Source organism: Pristis pectinata, chromosome 12 (genome assembly GCF_009764475.1).
Source record: "Pristis pectinata isolate sPriPec2 chromosome 12, sPriPec2.1.pri, whole genome shotgun sequence".
In the NCBI taxonomy this organism is placed as follows: domain Eukaryota; kingdom Metazoa; phylum Chordata; class Chondrichthyes; order Rhinopristiformes; family Pristidae; genus Pristis; species Pristis pectinata.
The window spans coordinates 40,981,320-40,998,434 of record NC_067416.1 but is presented as its reverse complement, the minus strand read 5'-3'; the positions used below and the strand labels follow the sequence as shown (position 1 = coordinate 40,998,434).

The 17,115-nt window shown below is 44.5% G+C and overlaps 2 protein-coding genes across 4 annotated transcripts in view; one reads left to right on the top strand and one right to left on the bottom strand.

Moving 5' to 3' along the window:
- The window catches only part of LOC127576807 (leucine-rich repeat transmembrane neuronal protein 3-like), a 231,492-nt gene extending 216,935 nt beyond the window's left edge, over positions 1-14,557 (bottom strand). The window contains exons 1-2 of one of the 3 annotated variants that reach the window (XM_052027572.1): positions 13,915-14,557; positions 12,129-13,669 (exon numbers count right to left, since the gene is read on the bottom strand). In XM_052027572.1, coding sequence (XP_051883532.1) covers positions 12,129-13,669; positions 13,915-13,927 — 1,554 coding nt within the window. In that variant the 5' untranslated portion in view covers positions 13,928-14,557. Of the gene's footprint in view, positions 1-12,087; positions 13,670-13,914 lie in introns of all 3 variants that reach the window. The other 2 variants (XM_052027571.1, XM_052027573.1) reach the window with 2 other exon arrangements.
- Positions 1-17,115, top strand: part of LOC127576942 (catenin alpha-3-like) — a 1,199,293-nt gene that overhangs the window by 558,056 nt on the left and 624,122 nt on the right. The gene's annotated exons all lie outside the window — the stretch shown is intronic.

The following is a 17,115-nucleotide window of genomic DNA, read 5'->3' as shown; positions in this document are numbered from 1 at the left end:
ATTGGGAGCTATTAATCCAGTTGTAGGTTAGCAGGTTTTACTCCAGTTTTGAGGTTATCAGAAGACATTAATCCAGCTGTAAGATGAGTCTTTAAGCCATCTGTGAGGTTATTGGGTTATCATCCAGGGATATATATCAAACCTCCAAAACATAAGTTCCAGTTTTATCTTCACATCAGGTGCCAGCTCTGCAATCCTTTTCCACTCCCTGCTGATGACTTCAATGGCCTAATGGATTTCTCTGCATTCCTTCTACTGATATTCTTTCTGCTGTCTGAACCACTGATCTCTTTCCACACCACCCCCTCAATTTCTCTTGAGCCCACTCTGATGCCTTCTTATTCACTAATCATCTCCCTGGTAACAGTCTCCCCCTCAGGTTTCCCAGTCATTTCCCTGGCACCAGTCTCTCCATCTGGTTGCCCAATCATCTGTTGCCAATCATCTCTCTGGAACGATATCTAAAAATGTATCTATCTCTGTATTCAGTATATTCAGTGACTGAGCCTCCATGCCTCCCTGGACTAGTGAATTCCAAAGATTCACCACTGTGTGGTTGAAGACATTTCTTCCCATCTCTTTATTGAATGGCCAACCCATTATTTTGATACTGTGACCTCTGGAAACATCAACTCTTTATCCATCTTGTCAAGCCCTGTAAGATTTTATTTCATTTCAATGAGGCCATCCTTCATGCTTCTAAACCTAAGAGATTAAACCCTTGTCTGCTTTTACACTCCTCATACAACAAACTTTCCATCCCTGAAATCAGTTTGGTGAACCGTGGCTACATTCCCTCTATTGCTGGTATATTCTTAGGTAGGGAGACCAAACCTGTACACAGTATTCTCATCAGGGCCCTATGTAACTGCAGCAAGACATCTCTGCTCTTGTACTCAGATCTATTGCTACAGCAATTTTGGTTAGGGAGTAAATATTACCCCTCTTCTGTGTTTTGAATTATGCCACAGGATCTTTTACATGCACTTGGGAGGCTTCGTACTTTCTGTAAAATATAGCACTCTAATGGTGTGCTGCCCTCCTTCATTGGTGCATCGGCTGGCTGGTCTGCATTACGTGCTCAAGTCTATAGTGTAAAGTTTGATGTGTAATCTGCCGAATCAGAGATAAGAGCAACAGCATTGAACCAGGTCTAACACTAACGAGGACACATTTAATTTCAATGTCCTCAGATTAATGTCTAACCTATGTATTTCAATAGTTCCAAAGAAGTCTGATATTCTGATATCTCTTATCTGTAGCCACACTTCCAAGCAACTATATAATGAGAAATCATAGCCGAACCCTATTGAACAGCCATAATGGAAGGTCTCAGTTTGTCTGATGCATTTTCACAGCAGGTCAGGCTTCGTGCCTGCTTCATTCAGCAAATGGAGCAATGCATTAAATGTGCAACAATAGGATCACTGACAAGGATGAAGTAAGTTTGCCAGAAGCTAGAAACAGGACAGTGGAAGTGACCAATTGTATTACTGCCAAATTGCAAGCTTCATGCCACTGACCAGAGTATGGAGCCTGAGAGTCGCCAGACATAGGTCAATAGGTTGAAATGCATCTCACCTTTAATGTGGTAAAATGCCCCAAATGTGCTTCAGAGGATGGTTATCAGATTTTTTTAAAAAAAGCTTCAGACCAAGACAAGAAAGGAGAAATTAGGATCGTGATTGATTAAAGAGTTGAGTCTTTAGTTACAAAGAAGGAGAGCAGGGGAGATTTAGGTTAAGAACGGCGAGTGATAATGTCTTCATTTCCTCATACTGTAGCAGCTCTTTCAGGATTACGTAAGAAAATACTCATCAGTTGGTGCCCAGCATTGAACCTGGAACAGAAATGTTACAGTTCTCCAGTCCTGGTGTGGAATCCCATGAGGCAAGAGTGCAGAATAGGGGAAACAAGTGAAGACATCAATGAGCTTGATGAATGTGGCTACTGATTCTCCAGCCATTAATTTTCATGGCAAAAAAGTAATCAAAAGCACTGCTAATTGGGCATTGATCTCTACATGGATTTTCCAGTCTGTGCTCCCATTGAGTAGATGGGGAACAGAGTCCTGCAAAACTTAATCGCATTTCCCTTAACTATCTGTCAATATGGTTTTGGAAATGGTTTAAGAGTTCGTATTGACAACAGTAGTTTCTAATCAGTGGCATTCACTGAGTTACTAGTATCAGTCTGTAGAATTTGCTGAACGAGCCTGTAGAAATTGCTTTACTTGATACCACACTATGGGAATGGTTTGCTTTGTTAAAAGTTTTCACTTTTCAAACAAAATGCCCCAGAATTTCCAGGGAGCAGTGAGTTACCCATGCTCTCCGCAAACAAATATAGTATGCAGCTCATTGGTGAAGCTCTAGGGCACATACAAAGAAGCCAGAACCAGACCCACAGTTGAAACTGTTGGAAGTATCTTTCACAACCCACTAAACCATGGCTTAGTCAGCTGCCAACATGGCAAAAACTTTGCATGTTTCTGAATCCATCTGGCAGTGCCCCAGGTTAACGGAAGTGCTTTTCCTGTAGGCGCTCTGATCTGGTACAATTTGTTTGGGTGGATGCTGGGGAACTGCTGTAATTTTGCATTCCAGGGCTGAACTCCCATCAGAAGCCCAATGGTTGAAAACAGTCTGGCAAATCATTGCCAGCCTGTTCAGGTCTCCCGTGTTTGGATATGCATACAAGGAAATCCCAAACTTGGTGGCTCTGCACAGAGAATTGACATCAGTTACACGAGGAAAGTTCAGCATTTTCCCACAAAATCCGGGCTAACATTTCTCCCATGAGTATTCAATGAAGGAGTAGGCCATTCTGCCCCTCAAGGCTGATAAACCATTTAATCAGCCCTTGGGTAACCAGTATCTCAACTTCATTTCCTCACCTTTGAGCCACTTCTGTTGATTCCCTTAGTCAGTAAAAACCTGTCAGTTTCAACTTCAGTTTTGACGTTATATTGACCCAACAACAACAACTTTTGGGGAAAGAATTCCTGCGACTGTCCTTAATGTGGAAAAAAATCCTAAATCTACCGCTGGCTTTAATTTTACAATTCTGCACGCTTATTCTGGATATGCCCTTCAGGGGAAAGAGTTCCTTAACACTGATGCTTTAAATTATTTGATTAGATCCCCTATAAACTCTAGTTTATGCAAGCTGCCCTCATAATTTATATTCCTGTTATCATATTGTTGAAGCTGCATTGTTTGCCCTCCAAGGCCAATCTATCTGTCCTGAGATGCAGTATCCAAAGTTGCGTACCACATTCCAGAAGAGGGTCTAACCAAAGCTCTATACAGCTGAAGAACAACTTCTTCCTCTTGGAATTCCAACCCACTTGGGATAAAAGCTAAAATTCCATTTTCTCTTTTTGATTACTTTCTGTGCCAGTGCATTAGGTATTAATGATTTATTTACTTGGACCCTTAAATCGTTTTGCTTCTCTGTACCTTCTCGCATCTCGCCTTTGAGAAAATATAACAATTTGTCATTCTCGGATCCAAAGTTGATAACCTCACACATCTCCATTTCAAACTCCATCTGCCACAGCTTTCACGCTCATTTACAATAAAAAAATGGCATTTATTTGGCAACTTTTGTGAGCTCAGGACACCTGAAAGTCTTTTAGAGCTGTTGAAGTGTTTTTAAGTGTAATTACTGTTATAGTGCAGGGAACATTCCAGCCAATTTGAGCACAGCAAACTCCCAGATACAGTGCCATTATTGTTTTCATTGATGCTGATTAAGCGATAACTGTTTTCTAGGCCGCTTTCACTATTTTTCTTTATAACTTTTTGTTCTTATATATGCAATTCTATCTCCTAATTTGGTGTCATCTGTAAATACGATATACAACTCTCTAGGGTGGAAAGTCAATCATGTAGCACTTTTTTTGGCATTATATAATTGAAAAACTATCTGGATGCAATAAAGCATGATAACAACAATTTCATTTTGCGTCATTCCAAAAATTTGACTGGGCACTTCCTGGCATGAGTCACACTTGTGCATTTGAAATCCTTCTGGCACTAGATGCATTTCAAATAAAGTTGTGGCCCGTGCAAAGCTCCCTTTGTAACACTGTGAATAGAATGAATTCCTATTGTCTGGGAGTGCCTGTTTTTAGGCATTCCTGGGAGAACCATGTTATCTGAGTGTAGTGCCAGGCTGAGACACCTCTGAGTCCATACCTACACGTGTCCTCCTACATCCTCTCCCCCATCAACCAGGGGACCATCCGCCTCCACTGAAAAATGTGCTGGTAGGTTAATTGGTGACTGTGAATTGTCCCTCATGAAGGTGGGTGGCAGGAGAATCGTGGAGAGAGTTGATGGGCATGCGAGAGGGAATAGGTTGTAGGGAGATAAGTGGGGAGTGGAACTGATGGGTGTACACTGAAAGCCAGCGTAGACTCAGTGGGCTGAATGGCCTACTGTGTTGTCAGGAAATGTGGCAATATGAAAGATGCCAATCCTCTGATCCTCCAGTGGAGGCCTCAACTCAATGAAGATCCTTTTGGGATTCCTAATCACTATCACTTTCTCCCCTCAAGGACTCTGCCTTGATCCTGGATAGCTGTTTTCCCTTTGCACTCTCTGCAGCTGGTGAAAGAGAAGGTACATCACTCATTCAGATGAACCCAAAGCCCACTGAAGTTTGCAGGGGTAGGCTTACTACTGAAGCAGTGAGTGGAGTGCCACACAATGGTGATACACTGGGTTGATAACAATGAATTGCAATTCCTAGACCATCATTCCTTCATCCTGTGAGGATACGGTTCAGATTCCTGGGGTACTTCACTTTTTACATACTGTCAATCCCTTCATAGAGTCATAGAATTGTACAGCGTACAAACACTGTGACTTTGTGGACCATCGGGTCTATTTATACTAATTCCACTTGCCTACTTCCACATCACTCTAAGCCTTGCTCAATCAAGTACCTTGCCCAGATGTCTCTTAAATGTTGTCAATGTCCCTGCCTCCATCACCTCCTCTGGCAGCTCATTCCAGATACCAACTACTCTTTGTGTGAAAAATGTACCCTCAGATCCCCTTTAAACCATCTCCTTCTCACTTAAAATCTATCCCTCTGGTTTTAGACACTCCTATCATGGGAAGCAAACTCGATCTATCTACCCTATATATGCCTCACATAATTTTATGTCCTTCTATATCAGCCTTCTTTGGTCCAGAGAAAACAGACCCAGCCTATCCAACGTCTACTTATAACTCAAGCCTTCCAATCCAGGCAACATCTTTGTGAAACCTTTCTGCATCCTGTCTAACTTAATCACATCTTTCCTGAAATGTGGTGACCGGAATTGTAGACAATACTCCAGGTGTGGCCTAACCAACATTTTACACAAATGTATCATGATGTCCCAACAACTGTACTCAAGACCTTGGCTGATGAAGGCAAGTCTGCCATATGCCTTCTTCACCACCCTGTCAGGGCACTATGTACTTGTACCCCTAGGTCTCTCTGTTCTACAATACTCACCAGGGCCCTGCCATTCACTGCCTCGCTTCCCCGAGTGGGTCAAAGCAAAATAACATCAGATTAGAACTGAAGCGATCGGGAATGTAGGAATTAAAAGTGAGGAGCTATGGGAGATGAACAACAATTCACTCACTAGCCATGGGCAATATCACAGGAGTCCCGTGAGTTCACAAGAGCATCTGAGAAATTAGATGGCGGTCAACAGACTGTAATTTCAGTTACAGGCAAAAGTTCCACAAACTGTGAATAACATCAGAGAGTCTCACCCATGAGCCAAGCAGATTATAAAAGTGGCAGCAATGCACCAAACAATTGTTGCCCTGGCTGCTGCAGGTTGCACCTTTATGGGCTTACTTCCCCACCACTGTGCACTTTGGGAAATATTGGGTGTACTTCCCAGCATTCCTCTATTTCACAGCTGGCAGACTGAGATTTCTTACTGGAAGTACATGCTGCAAAAATGTCTTATGCTGTCTGGCATGCATAATGCTTTACAGCGCCAGCGACCCGGGTTCAATTCTGGCCACTGTCTGTAAGGAGTTTATATGTTCTCCCCGTGTCTGCGTGGGTTTCCTGCAGGTGCTCCGGTTTCCTCCCACATTCCAAAGATGTACAGGTTAGGAAGTTGTGGGCATGCTATGTTGGCGCTGGAAGCGTGGCAACATTGTGGGCTGCCCCAGAACAGTCTACGCAAAAGATGCATTTCACTGTGTGTTTCGATATACATATGACTAATAAGGATATCTTATCTTATCTTATTAACTAATCAGGCAGGAAACTATGCATGAACATTGACAGCTTTATATGTGGTGTTTTGATAGACGTGCACAGGCATTTCCCACTGCACATTGCTCTGGGCATTTTTTCTCACACATGACATACTCCTGTATTCTCCCACCAATACAAGCTGAGCATACAGTTTCCAGAACTTCCTGTGTGTTTTTGATTCAGTAAGGGGAGAGTTGCATACTATCCTCCTTGGTGGGAAAGTAACCCCATTCCTGGGGTAAAGGAAGTCAGCTCGGATGATGAGGTGGTAATGGAAACTCAAAACCAATTCCACTGTCCACTGTAGATTCAGTCCAATGAAAAAAAGAGGACGACTTGCACTTCTGGAGCATCTTTCATGACATCAGGACATTCCAAAGCATTTTTAAGCCAATGAAGTACTTTTGAAGTATGATTATTGTTCTAATATAGCAAGCACAGCTATCAATGTGTGCACAGAAAGCTTCCAAATGTCCATATTACTCCTTTCATGATGTTGGAGAAAGGTTAAATATTTTAAATACATCACTAGGAACCATGTTGCCCTCTGAAATTGTGCCATAGGATCTTCTATGTCCTCAACAAAGGACACAAAATCCATAAATTAACACGTCATGCAAAAAGCAGCGTAACAATATGGCTGCACCCTCTACTGGAGTGACAGCCTGGATTATGAGCACATGTGTCCTGACAGAGGTTTGAACCAACAATGGCTGAACCTGGTGACCCTGCAGTAAACACTGTGAACGGTTAGCCAACCAACCTGTTGTCACACTGTAATAGTTTTCTTCACACTCAGATAACACTGAGTCCAGTATCCTAAGAGCTAGGATGGTGCAGGTGGTCTATGAGTGGAATGGGAACAGTACTCATTATTGATTTCTGCTGACTAAACTTGGTGTGTCTCCCTGTACACTTATGGGGAGTCCTTACATCAGTGACTTTGAAGGGCAGCATAGTGGTGCAGCAGATAGTGTTGCTGCCTCACAGCTCCAGTAACCTGCGTTCAATCCTCACCTCTGGTGTGGTTTATGTGGTTTGCATGTTCTCCTTGCTACTGGGTTCCCTTCCAAATCCCAAAGACATGCTAGTTGGCAGGATAATTGGAAGTATAAAAATATAAGGAAATATGGATCTGTCAAAATGGATATATGCATTCGCTGCCAGAATAAGTGCAAATTGTCACCTGGAGAAAAGGCATATGTCCTTTTTTTGGGATTTAGAAATCTTGCTGATGGGTGGAGAAACCTAATTTGGCTGTCAGACAATGTGTTAATTTCCCCCTGTGTCAGACACCTGATTAATCAATAAGTATTTCACCCTGTTCACTGTGTTACATATCCTTTCTCTATAGCTCATGCATAAAACAGTGATCTTTCCCTTATGCAAATTATGGACAGTCACCCTGTAGCTTAAAATAAACAATACAGCAGAATTTCATGAATATTTTGGTCACTTTTTTTTCTCTTCGACTTTGTTAGAATGTCAAATAAAGGCACTTAGTGACAGCCTGGAGCATTCCCAGGTCAAAGACACCAAAGCCGATGACAGCATTTGCTTAGAAATATTATGAGTGATTTGTAGATTTGTTGGGGAAATAATGAGAAATTATTTTCTGCAGAAACTTGCGCTGGAAGGAATTACTAGAAAGGGTGATGGAATCGGATGCATTTTCAAAAGGAATTGGATAAATAGTTGAAGAGGAGAAATCTGCAAGGCTGTAGGGAAAGAGCAGGGAAGTGGGACTAACTGGGAATCGTTTGAATAAACGGGCACCAGCACACTGAGTCAAAGACCTCCTTTTGTGTGTTGCGCATCTACGAGGATTCAATTTATGAAGTTGCCTGCCAGAAGCACTGATCAGAAGCTGGGCAAAGCCTACAGTTCTCTGTCCCAGCACAGAACTTATTGCATAATGCCTGCTGGCATTGTTTAAAAGGTGTTATCATGCTACCTTCATTTAATGGATTTCCATTAAAGAAAAGATTAAAAAAAACAAGTTGGCCATATTTAAGAATATTTTGCAAGTTTCTTGGAAGTGTGACTGATGAAGAAAACAAATGCTTTAGCCTGAGACAGAAATCTGTTATCTCGGAGGTAGGGGAGATAACTGGTATGAGCCTTGTTCATTTTAAATCTATGGCTCACCTTCCGTGCTCACAATCTAAATGGGATAGGTTGTTTACATTTACATGAATTCTGCTCAGCATTTTAAATACCAGTGCAGTCTTCCTTCAGTCTTTAGCTCTGCTTCTAATTCCTAGAATAATCCATGTGGCTGTATACTTAACCCTTTCCAATGCATCATCGGGTGAGGTGCACAGAACCATTGGGGCTTCTGCCAGAGGATGATGTGGCCGATAAAGATTTATATCAAACGGCAATAGATTTTAAAAAAAGTTACAGAGGAACTTATTTACACAGAGACATGGGATAACTTAAGCAGAGGGCAATGACCCATCTTCACAGTATATTGAAGCTAACATTTAAGGGGAAGAGAACAAAGGAATGCACGGGTAGAGTGAGAAGCAATGAGAGTGGAAGGAGGCTTGTGCACAGCACAGACTGGTTGAGCTGAGTGGTCTTCTCAGGGATGCTGTTGCTGTGCATCAACTACATTATAGAATTTATTTACACTTAAGCATACGTATTTGCAATTTTTACAGTCAGTTGCAGAATAAAAAATGAAGCAAGTGCATAGAATAGTATTAATCAGTGAAATGTAGGCAGGTGCAGTAACAGCTGTTGACCTGGGTGGCACTGTATCACTGCCCTTGCACCTGTCTTCTGCAGTCTACTCAGAAGGAGGGGGTGAAATGAAAACTTGATGCTGCTTGAAATATAAATGACTCTGTCTGTCAGTGCAGGGTGTAATGTATTTGCCACAGTATTAACATAACGTCAGACACCTTAAATAAAAACAAAATAAAAACGTTGCAAGTACTCAGTAGACATATGTGGAGAAAGTAAAACAACCAAGTTGTGAAAGATAGGCAACGGACATAACTGTTTCTCTGAAAACAGGTGCTGCCTGATCTGCTGGGTATTTCTAGTATATCTATTTTTCCTTTGTAATGTCACAATTAAAGCAGCCACAAGCAGAAAACTGTTCCTGTTTCACCTGAGTACTAGTTAACTCACTGACAATAAGAAAAGGAGGGAGTCACTGACCCAACAGTAAATGGAAATGAAAACTACAGATCCTGGAAATCTGAAGTTAAAACAGAAAATATTGAAAACACTAAGCAGGCCGGGCAGCATCTATGGAAAGAGGAACAGAGTTAATATGTTAGGTCAGAGACCATTGGTCACTGATCCAGTTGGGCAGAACGGCTTTTCTTTCTGTGCAGTTTCTATGAAACTGTAATTGCTTGCATTCTAAGTCGCAGTGATTATTATGAACATCCTTTTTATTGTGTTCAGAAAGGAAGTGTTGGTGTAGGGGCAGGAGCCCCCATTCTCCAGCACGCCAGCTCTGTCCACACTAACAGTCATGTTCAGTCATAAAACCAACAGTATCTCAGCTCCCTACACAAGAAAATACTGGAGAGATTACTCTATAAAACTGATGTAGCACAATTGGCAAAGGCAACAGTGCACTGTTAATTAACAGTCTCTTTCTCTGAACAAGGCTTTATGTGATAGATTTTCCTTTGCATTAGCCTGCCAGAATTTAAAATACCTTCCTCTCCTTAGTTTATCGATCCTGTTCCACATGCTGTGTAAAGCCATTCATATGTGCCACTACCCTTTTGTCGGACAGACTTGCACAATTGACTAAACTCCCAGATTTCAGAAAAAAAGTACAAGTTGCTTTAATAGTTCCGTTTGCAGACCCTTATTTTTGAGCATTTCGATGTGTCAACCCAAGGCCTTTGGCTGATTATCAACAGGCCTGTCAAAGCCGGGTTTCTTCTCCGATCCCCGGCCCTTCCCATTTGTTCACGTGGGCTCTGATGAACAAGCGTTACCCCCGGTCCTCACCTCCACCCTTGATCGTTAGTTTGCAGTGAGGGGTGGACGCTTTAGAACGGCGCGGTATTAAACTCGGGTACAGTTTGTGAAAAGAGAATGGGTTTGTTGTTCAATAGGAAGCGGGTGAAAATCTTCGAAGCGACGCGAAGCGGGGAAAAAAGTTTGGGGAGTTGGGGTTAAGTTCCTCTCAATGACTTCGGGAGGAAACGGCAGCGCGGTCACTGTTTACGGGCTCGGCGCCGCCACACGTCCCGCCCACGCACCGTGTTGTGCGAGCGCGCCGCAAGATTCATCTCGCAAACCTCACTGCAAGGCACAAGTTCTGCCATTGGTAAGGAGTGTTCCACACAGGTGGGAGAGCCTTTCCTGGCGTTTGGCGCTCTCATCCGATGATCGAGAGCGAGATGTTCAAACCCAGGCGAGTTTAAATAAAATGTCTTATTATCGCACAGAATTCAAACCATTCCACACAATCTATTTAAAACTGATCGTACTTTCAAATACGCACAGTATTATTTAAAAAAAATCAAATTATAGGTAAAGTATAGGGTGGGAGAGAGCAGGGGAGAGGGGCGGAAGTTAATACTGGCTTTTGAAATAAGGCGTCCAAATGAAGAAAATACCATCTATGGGAGTTCAGGTACTCCCAGTAATAATTTTTTTCTCAAAAGTGAGTGGCCTTAGATCCACACGCTCTGTCACTTTTGATGATATCCCATTGAAAATCCCACCCTCCTTTTTCAGCATCCTTTACCGCTTGAAATAATTTGCGACAACACATTGCAAGAACTAACCAGCTTATATTGCGTTTTACGAATTCAGAAAGAGATTGCTTCAAATATTTCACCTGAGATACTCAGTGCCAACACGGGTGGTAAGGCGCGGCATAAGAGATCTCTGCAGTTAAGTGGTTTTCGTATCTAACCCCCAGGATCGATTTTACGCACTTGTTCCCCCATTCCATCTACAACCGTAAGGAAGAGGAGTACGCTATTTCGCCTCTTGAGGCTCCTCACTATTAATTCCACGACACCCTCAGCTAACGAGAATCTCTCTCCGGCGTAGTTCGCCCCGAGCATCAGCAGTCTTTTGTGGGAGAAAGTTCCAGATTCATACCAGGCTCTCTGTGAAAAGTACTTCCAGATATTACTCCTTGAACGGTTTAGTTTTAATTTTAAGATTACGCCCCCATGTACATGATAATTTGACCAAATCTATTTTAAACTCCTTCTGGCATTCAAACAAGATTGGTCAATTGGTATTGACTGCAATCTGCTGACAATAGCCAACCCCCTTTCACATTGGACTCCAACAGCTCGGAGTCAGAGGAGACTTCATTGCGTCCGTGTGCCAGCCTCCCCATCTGAACTACTAAGTTCCACTCATCTGGAGCGCTCTCTATAGCACAGCTAGCAAGCACAGTAGTAGGTAAACTGAAGTTCAGAAGGTAACGATGCAGCTTCGGAAATCACGCCGGCAATCAAATAAATTAAACGCAACATGCAGAAATGGCAATGTACAGATCTCCAGTTTTAACGCCTTTGCTTGGAGCTTGGTAAGAAAGGAACGCCGACTTCAAGGAATTGGCAACAATAGAACTTTTATACAAAAGGCACGACCGTAATTATAACAGTAACATACTTTCCGAAAAGAAGCATAATTCAGTGAATACATTTATTGAAGTGAATAGCTGCTAATAAAAAAATCTATGAGGCTTTAGTAGGTATGTGTGCACCTTGGAATAATATAGTATATTGCAGGGTACAATCATTCCGCCAAATCTCACTCAAGGCAAACATTTACGAGCACTCGCCATAGTCACGTGTTTACCTCTTAACTCCCGCATCTTTTTTGTTATGAGAAGTTCATACCTCGCATTCCCTGGAGCCAGATTTGTTAAAGCTGCAAGAGGCTGTTCCATTCATCAGCATCTCCGTGGCCTCGGTGTGTGCAGGCTTATAATCAACATAATATTCCTGGGTTGTGGGTACCATTTGCCTGAGAGACTGCCTCTTTTTGCGTCGCCTTCGCCCCAGCGAACGCTGCTGGAGTTGCTTCATACTAGCAGGGTACCGCTTCCAGGACACATAGATGACTAGAAGGATGACCAGTACGGAGAGAAAGAGGGCCACGCTGCCCGCGATGATCTTGTGGAAGGAGACGGGCTCGATGTCCTCCGAGTCAGTGCTGGGTTGTGGGGGAGTGGTGGCGGCTGGGATCGGGGCCTGGGCTTTGCTCTCGGAGTTGGCCTTTGGAAGCCTTGTTTTAAATGTCGGTTTGGCTTGAAGTTTGGGAGGACTCGGCATCCTGTGGGTGGTAATTCTTTGAGTTTTAATGCAAATATTATAGTTATCGACTGCCTCCATCACCTGCTCTCCCTGTAGTTGCTTTGGCCCTGCACAGATCATTGTATTCTCCCTCCTCCCTTTGAACATCTTCAGCCAGTTCACGAGGGAGCAGATGTTTCTGTTGCATTCCCACATATTCCCCGAAAGACTGACAGAACTGAGGGAGATCCAGGATTCCAGGATCTCCTGGCCTATGGTGGTCAGCTTGTTGGAGTCAAGATGCAGTGTGTGCAGGTTGGGCACGCACTGGAACACGTTGGGTCCAATGGCTTGGATCTCATTGCCCGACAGGTCCAGTTTCTCCAAGGAGCTCCAGGTCCACGACATGCCCTGGATGACCACGCTGATCTTATTCCACTGCAGGTAGAGGATGCGCAGGGTGGCCAGGCGGGGGAAGTGGGCAAGGTTGACCTTGGAGAACTGGTTGTGCTCCAGATGCAGTTCCACCAGTCGGCCCAGGCCCGCGAAGGCGTTGCGAGCGAGGCTCCGGATGCGGTTGTAGCCCATGTCCAGGAACTCCAAGTTCCGGCAGTCCTGGAAGATCCTGACCGGGACGGTCCTCAGGTTGTTGGACCTCAGGTGCAAGCTCTGAAGTTTGCGAAGCCCCCGGAACTGTTCGGGTTGCAGTGACTGCAACTGGTTGTAGGAGAGGTCGAGGTTGCGCAGGTTGGTGACCGGGCGGAAGGTGTTGTTGAACAGGCCGGTGATCTTGTTGGAGCTGAGAATCAACTCCTTGAGTCTGCGGATCCCGTTGAAGGCGTGCTCGTGCACCAGGCCGATGTAGTTGTGGTCCAGGTAGAGCCAGGTCAGCTGGTTAAGACCCACGAACTGGTTGTGTTGCAGCGTCTGCAGGCTGTTATAGCGGAGCGACAGTCCCAGGGAGCCCGGGGAGATGTTCGGAGGGATCTGCTGGAGGCTGAGCGATTCGCAGTACACTATTTTACCGTGACACCTACAATTGCTGGGACACGCTCGCTCAGCGGTGGAGAGCATACTCAACAAGACGGTGGGTGCCATCACTAATACTGCAACTCGACCACTTAATAGTGCAATTACCCCGAGACCTGAAAAGGAAGAAAAGTTATTCCAATAAATCACTCATTTGCATCCGCACCGAACCCCGTTTGCATTTTTTTTTGTTTGTTAAATCAAACGGGCGCATCTTTCCCCGGACGTGTAAGATTGCCGCAACTTTGAAGCGATCGGGGAATTCTGAATTTCGGGCAACTTAAAACGGCATCAGAAATCGATCGTGACCGTGAAACGGTACGCGGCGGCTGCAGGAAAGTGAAAAACGGAAGCGGCTCACCCATCCTTCGCATGCTGCCGGGTGCCCGCTGGTTATGGTCGGTTCTCACTACGCAAAGCTCGGCACGCTATGTCGGCCGCACCGTCACCACTCCGGCCCTGCTCAGACCCATGGAGGAGAATGCGAGCACCTGGGAAGCGAACTGTTGGTCCCCTCTCTCCAAACATTACTCTTTGCCAGCCATGGGAAGCTGCGTGCAGCGCAACAGCGAGAGAGAGAGAGAGAGAGAAAGAGGGAGAGAGAGAGAGAGGAGGGGGAAGGAGGAGAGACACAATCTTCAACCGCAGCGAACGGTTAAGTTTTGGCTCCGGTGCATTTTTTCTCCTCCTCAGTTTGAGTTTTGATGAATCGCCAACGACACGAGAGTAAAGCTCCCCGGAGCCGCACCCGGCGGGCTGCAGTGAGTTGTGTTGGGGAGGGGAGCTGGGGTTGGGGGGGGGGGGGGGGGCTGCCTGTCCGTCACCAGCTTCGGCTGCTGTGCTGTCAGTGCACAAGTAACCCGCGCAGTAGTTGGCAGCGGTCAGGTTGCTTAGCTCACGGCCTGACTCCGCAACCTCCTTCTACTGTTGCTTCAGATGCCGCGAGCCCAAGTCTTATGTGAAGCTGCCCCCACTGGAGAAAGCTATAACGGGCATGTGCAGAATCCTCGTCTTGTCCCCCCCCCCCCCCACCCCGCCTCCCTTCCCTTTCCTCTCCATCCCCGCCCCCAACTCACACATAAACAAGTGAGCCCTCACAAAAGGGAGATCAAGTCGAGGGGTGCTTGGATGTACATTGCGAGGGGGCGGGGGAGCCGATCCATGGGGGTCAGCAAGAGTCTCTGAGTCTCCCCAGTGGTGTGAGTGGTGACATCTCTGCACAATTCTCCCGGAGCCTCCAGGCTAGGGATTGGTGATTGGTCTCTGGGCAGCCGGCAGAGAGAGAGAGAGAGAGAGAGAGAGAGAGAGAATAAAACGAAGCGGCCCTTTCATAAATCTTTGGTCTCTTTGTAATTTGCTTCCTTTCGTTTCTCAGTTGGACAAATGGTTGAGATGGGGTTGGGAGAAACTGGCCAACAGTTAACAATCCGCCAATGGGATGCTGAAGAATCTGTTCACTTGCCGATTGGCTGAGAATAGGGGATGGACCTATGGGAAGAGACAATCTTCTGATCGAACCTCGGGGCAAATATCCAACCAGTGTTGGCAGCCCGAAGCATAGCTCTGAATTCATCCAATCCGAGTGATCCTGAAGCATGTGCCTGGTTGTGCGTACGACAGGCCTGCCCTGTATAAACTGTGTGCATTGTGTCCAAAGTTGTTGACGATACAAAAGGTAAGTGGGAAGCAAATTGTGAGGGGGCATAAAAGGCGTTTGAAGTGAATGGGCAAAGTTCTGGCATTTGGAGTATAATGTGGGGAATTGTGTGGTTACCCAATTCCACATCCAGTTCTGTAGGAGGGATTGTTTCAATAAGGAGCGACACAGAATGGTGGTGCATAGAGAAAAGCAGAAAGTTATGATGATAAAGTTATGAAAAAAGCAGATGGAATATTGCAAGGGGTTGGAGTATCAAAGTAGGGAAGAGCACAACTGGAGGACTGTGTACAGGTCTGACCTTACTGAAGAAGGAATGTACATAGGTGAAGGCAACAAGGCATATGGTTGCTAAATACCCAAAGTAGATAGAAAATTAAGTTGTGAAGAGGGTATAAAGATGCCACAGAGGGATATGGATGGGACAAGTGAATGGGCAAAGATCTGACAACACATTGGTCTCCCAACAACCCTAACCATCTACCTTTGTCAAAAGTTTTACCCTGACCCATCAAGTATTTCCTCTTGATCCTACTGACAATTTTACCAGGTCCCCTTGTGGTGACACTGAGTCAAATGTTGCCCTGATGTCAAAGAAGCTGCACTCATCTCGCCATTGGAATTCAAATTTCTGTTCAATGGGCTTGCCTGTGATGTCCACGTTCTGATAAACTAATACATATTTTAAAATGACAATGGAGTCCTGCAAAGAAGTTAAAACTAAAAAAAAAGCAGCAAATGTTGGAAATCAAAAACAAAAAAAGTAAATGCTGGAATGCGGTAAATGCTGTAAGTGCAGTAAAAACAGTAAATGCTGGTCAGGCTGCATCTGTGGGAAGAGAAACAGTCAACATGTCAGGTCAGTGACCCTTTGTCAAAACTGAAAAGGAGGCAAAATAATCTTGTAAAGCTATAGGGAGAGTTGAAAGGGGGATGTCTCTAATAGGGTAAAACCAGGGTGACCACGGGGATACACTGTAAACAAGGATCAATGAGTGCATGGGTGAATCAATGGGTGCAGTTAAAGATTAAGAACGTAGACAAAAGAAGTCAAATCATGTCGAGTTTACTGATGTGCACGAGTACAGTGAGGTACAGGTACAATGAAAAACTTGCATCACAGGCACATAGGTATAGACAACACGGACAATATAACTTGTACATAAATTATACAAGACAGTGAAGAGGGAGGGATAAAGACTGCAAAAATAAGACATTAGTGCAAAAAAAAGATACAGAGACAAGTGAATGGTAGTGTAAGAGGTGGTCTGTAGTGTTCCATTGCTGAGGAAGAATTAGGATTGTACCAGTTGGTTCAACAGCCTGATGGTTGTAGGAAAGAACCTGTTCCTGAACGTGGTGGTGTGTATCTTTAGGCTTCTGTACCTCCTGCCTGATAGTAGCAACGAGAGGAGGATGTGACCTGGATGGTGGGGATCCTTGATGATAGATGCCGCCTCCCTGAGGCAACCATAGATACTGTCAATGGTGGGGAGGGCTATGCCTGCTATGGACCGGGCTGTGTCCACTACACAGAATGTGGGAGTTGTGAAATCCAGAGCAGGAAGACATGCTCAGCAGGTCAGGCTGCAGTAGTTATGGAGGCTTTGATGTGTTTCTGACATAGAAAAGCAATTAAAAATGAAATAAATAATGTTGAAAAAAATTAAGCTTATTAACTAAACCAAAACAAAAGCAATATTAAAGCAAGATACTTTACCTCCCCTTTGGGTGTTGTATCTTGGCACAGGATCTGAAAGGTGATTTTTTTTCTCTCTCTCTCCAGTGTAATGTAGTGTGACCTTATTGATTCTGCACTCCAACCTGACAATGGGCCTGGGACTTTGACAGCACATGCCCAGAAGTCCCAGACTTGCTACTAATTAAATAGCTAAACACCAGCTC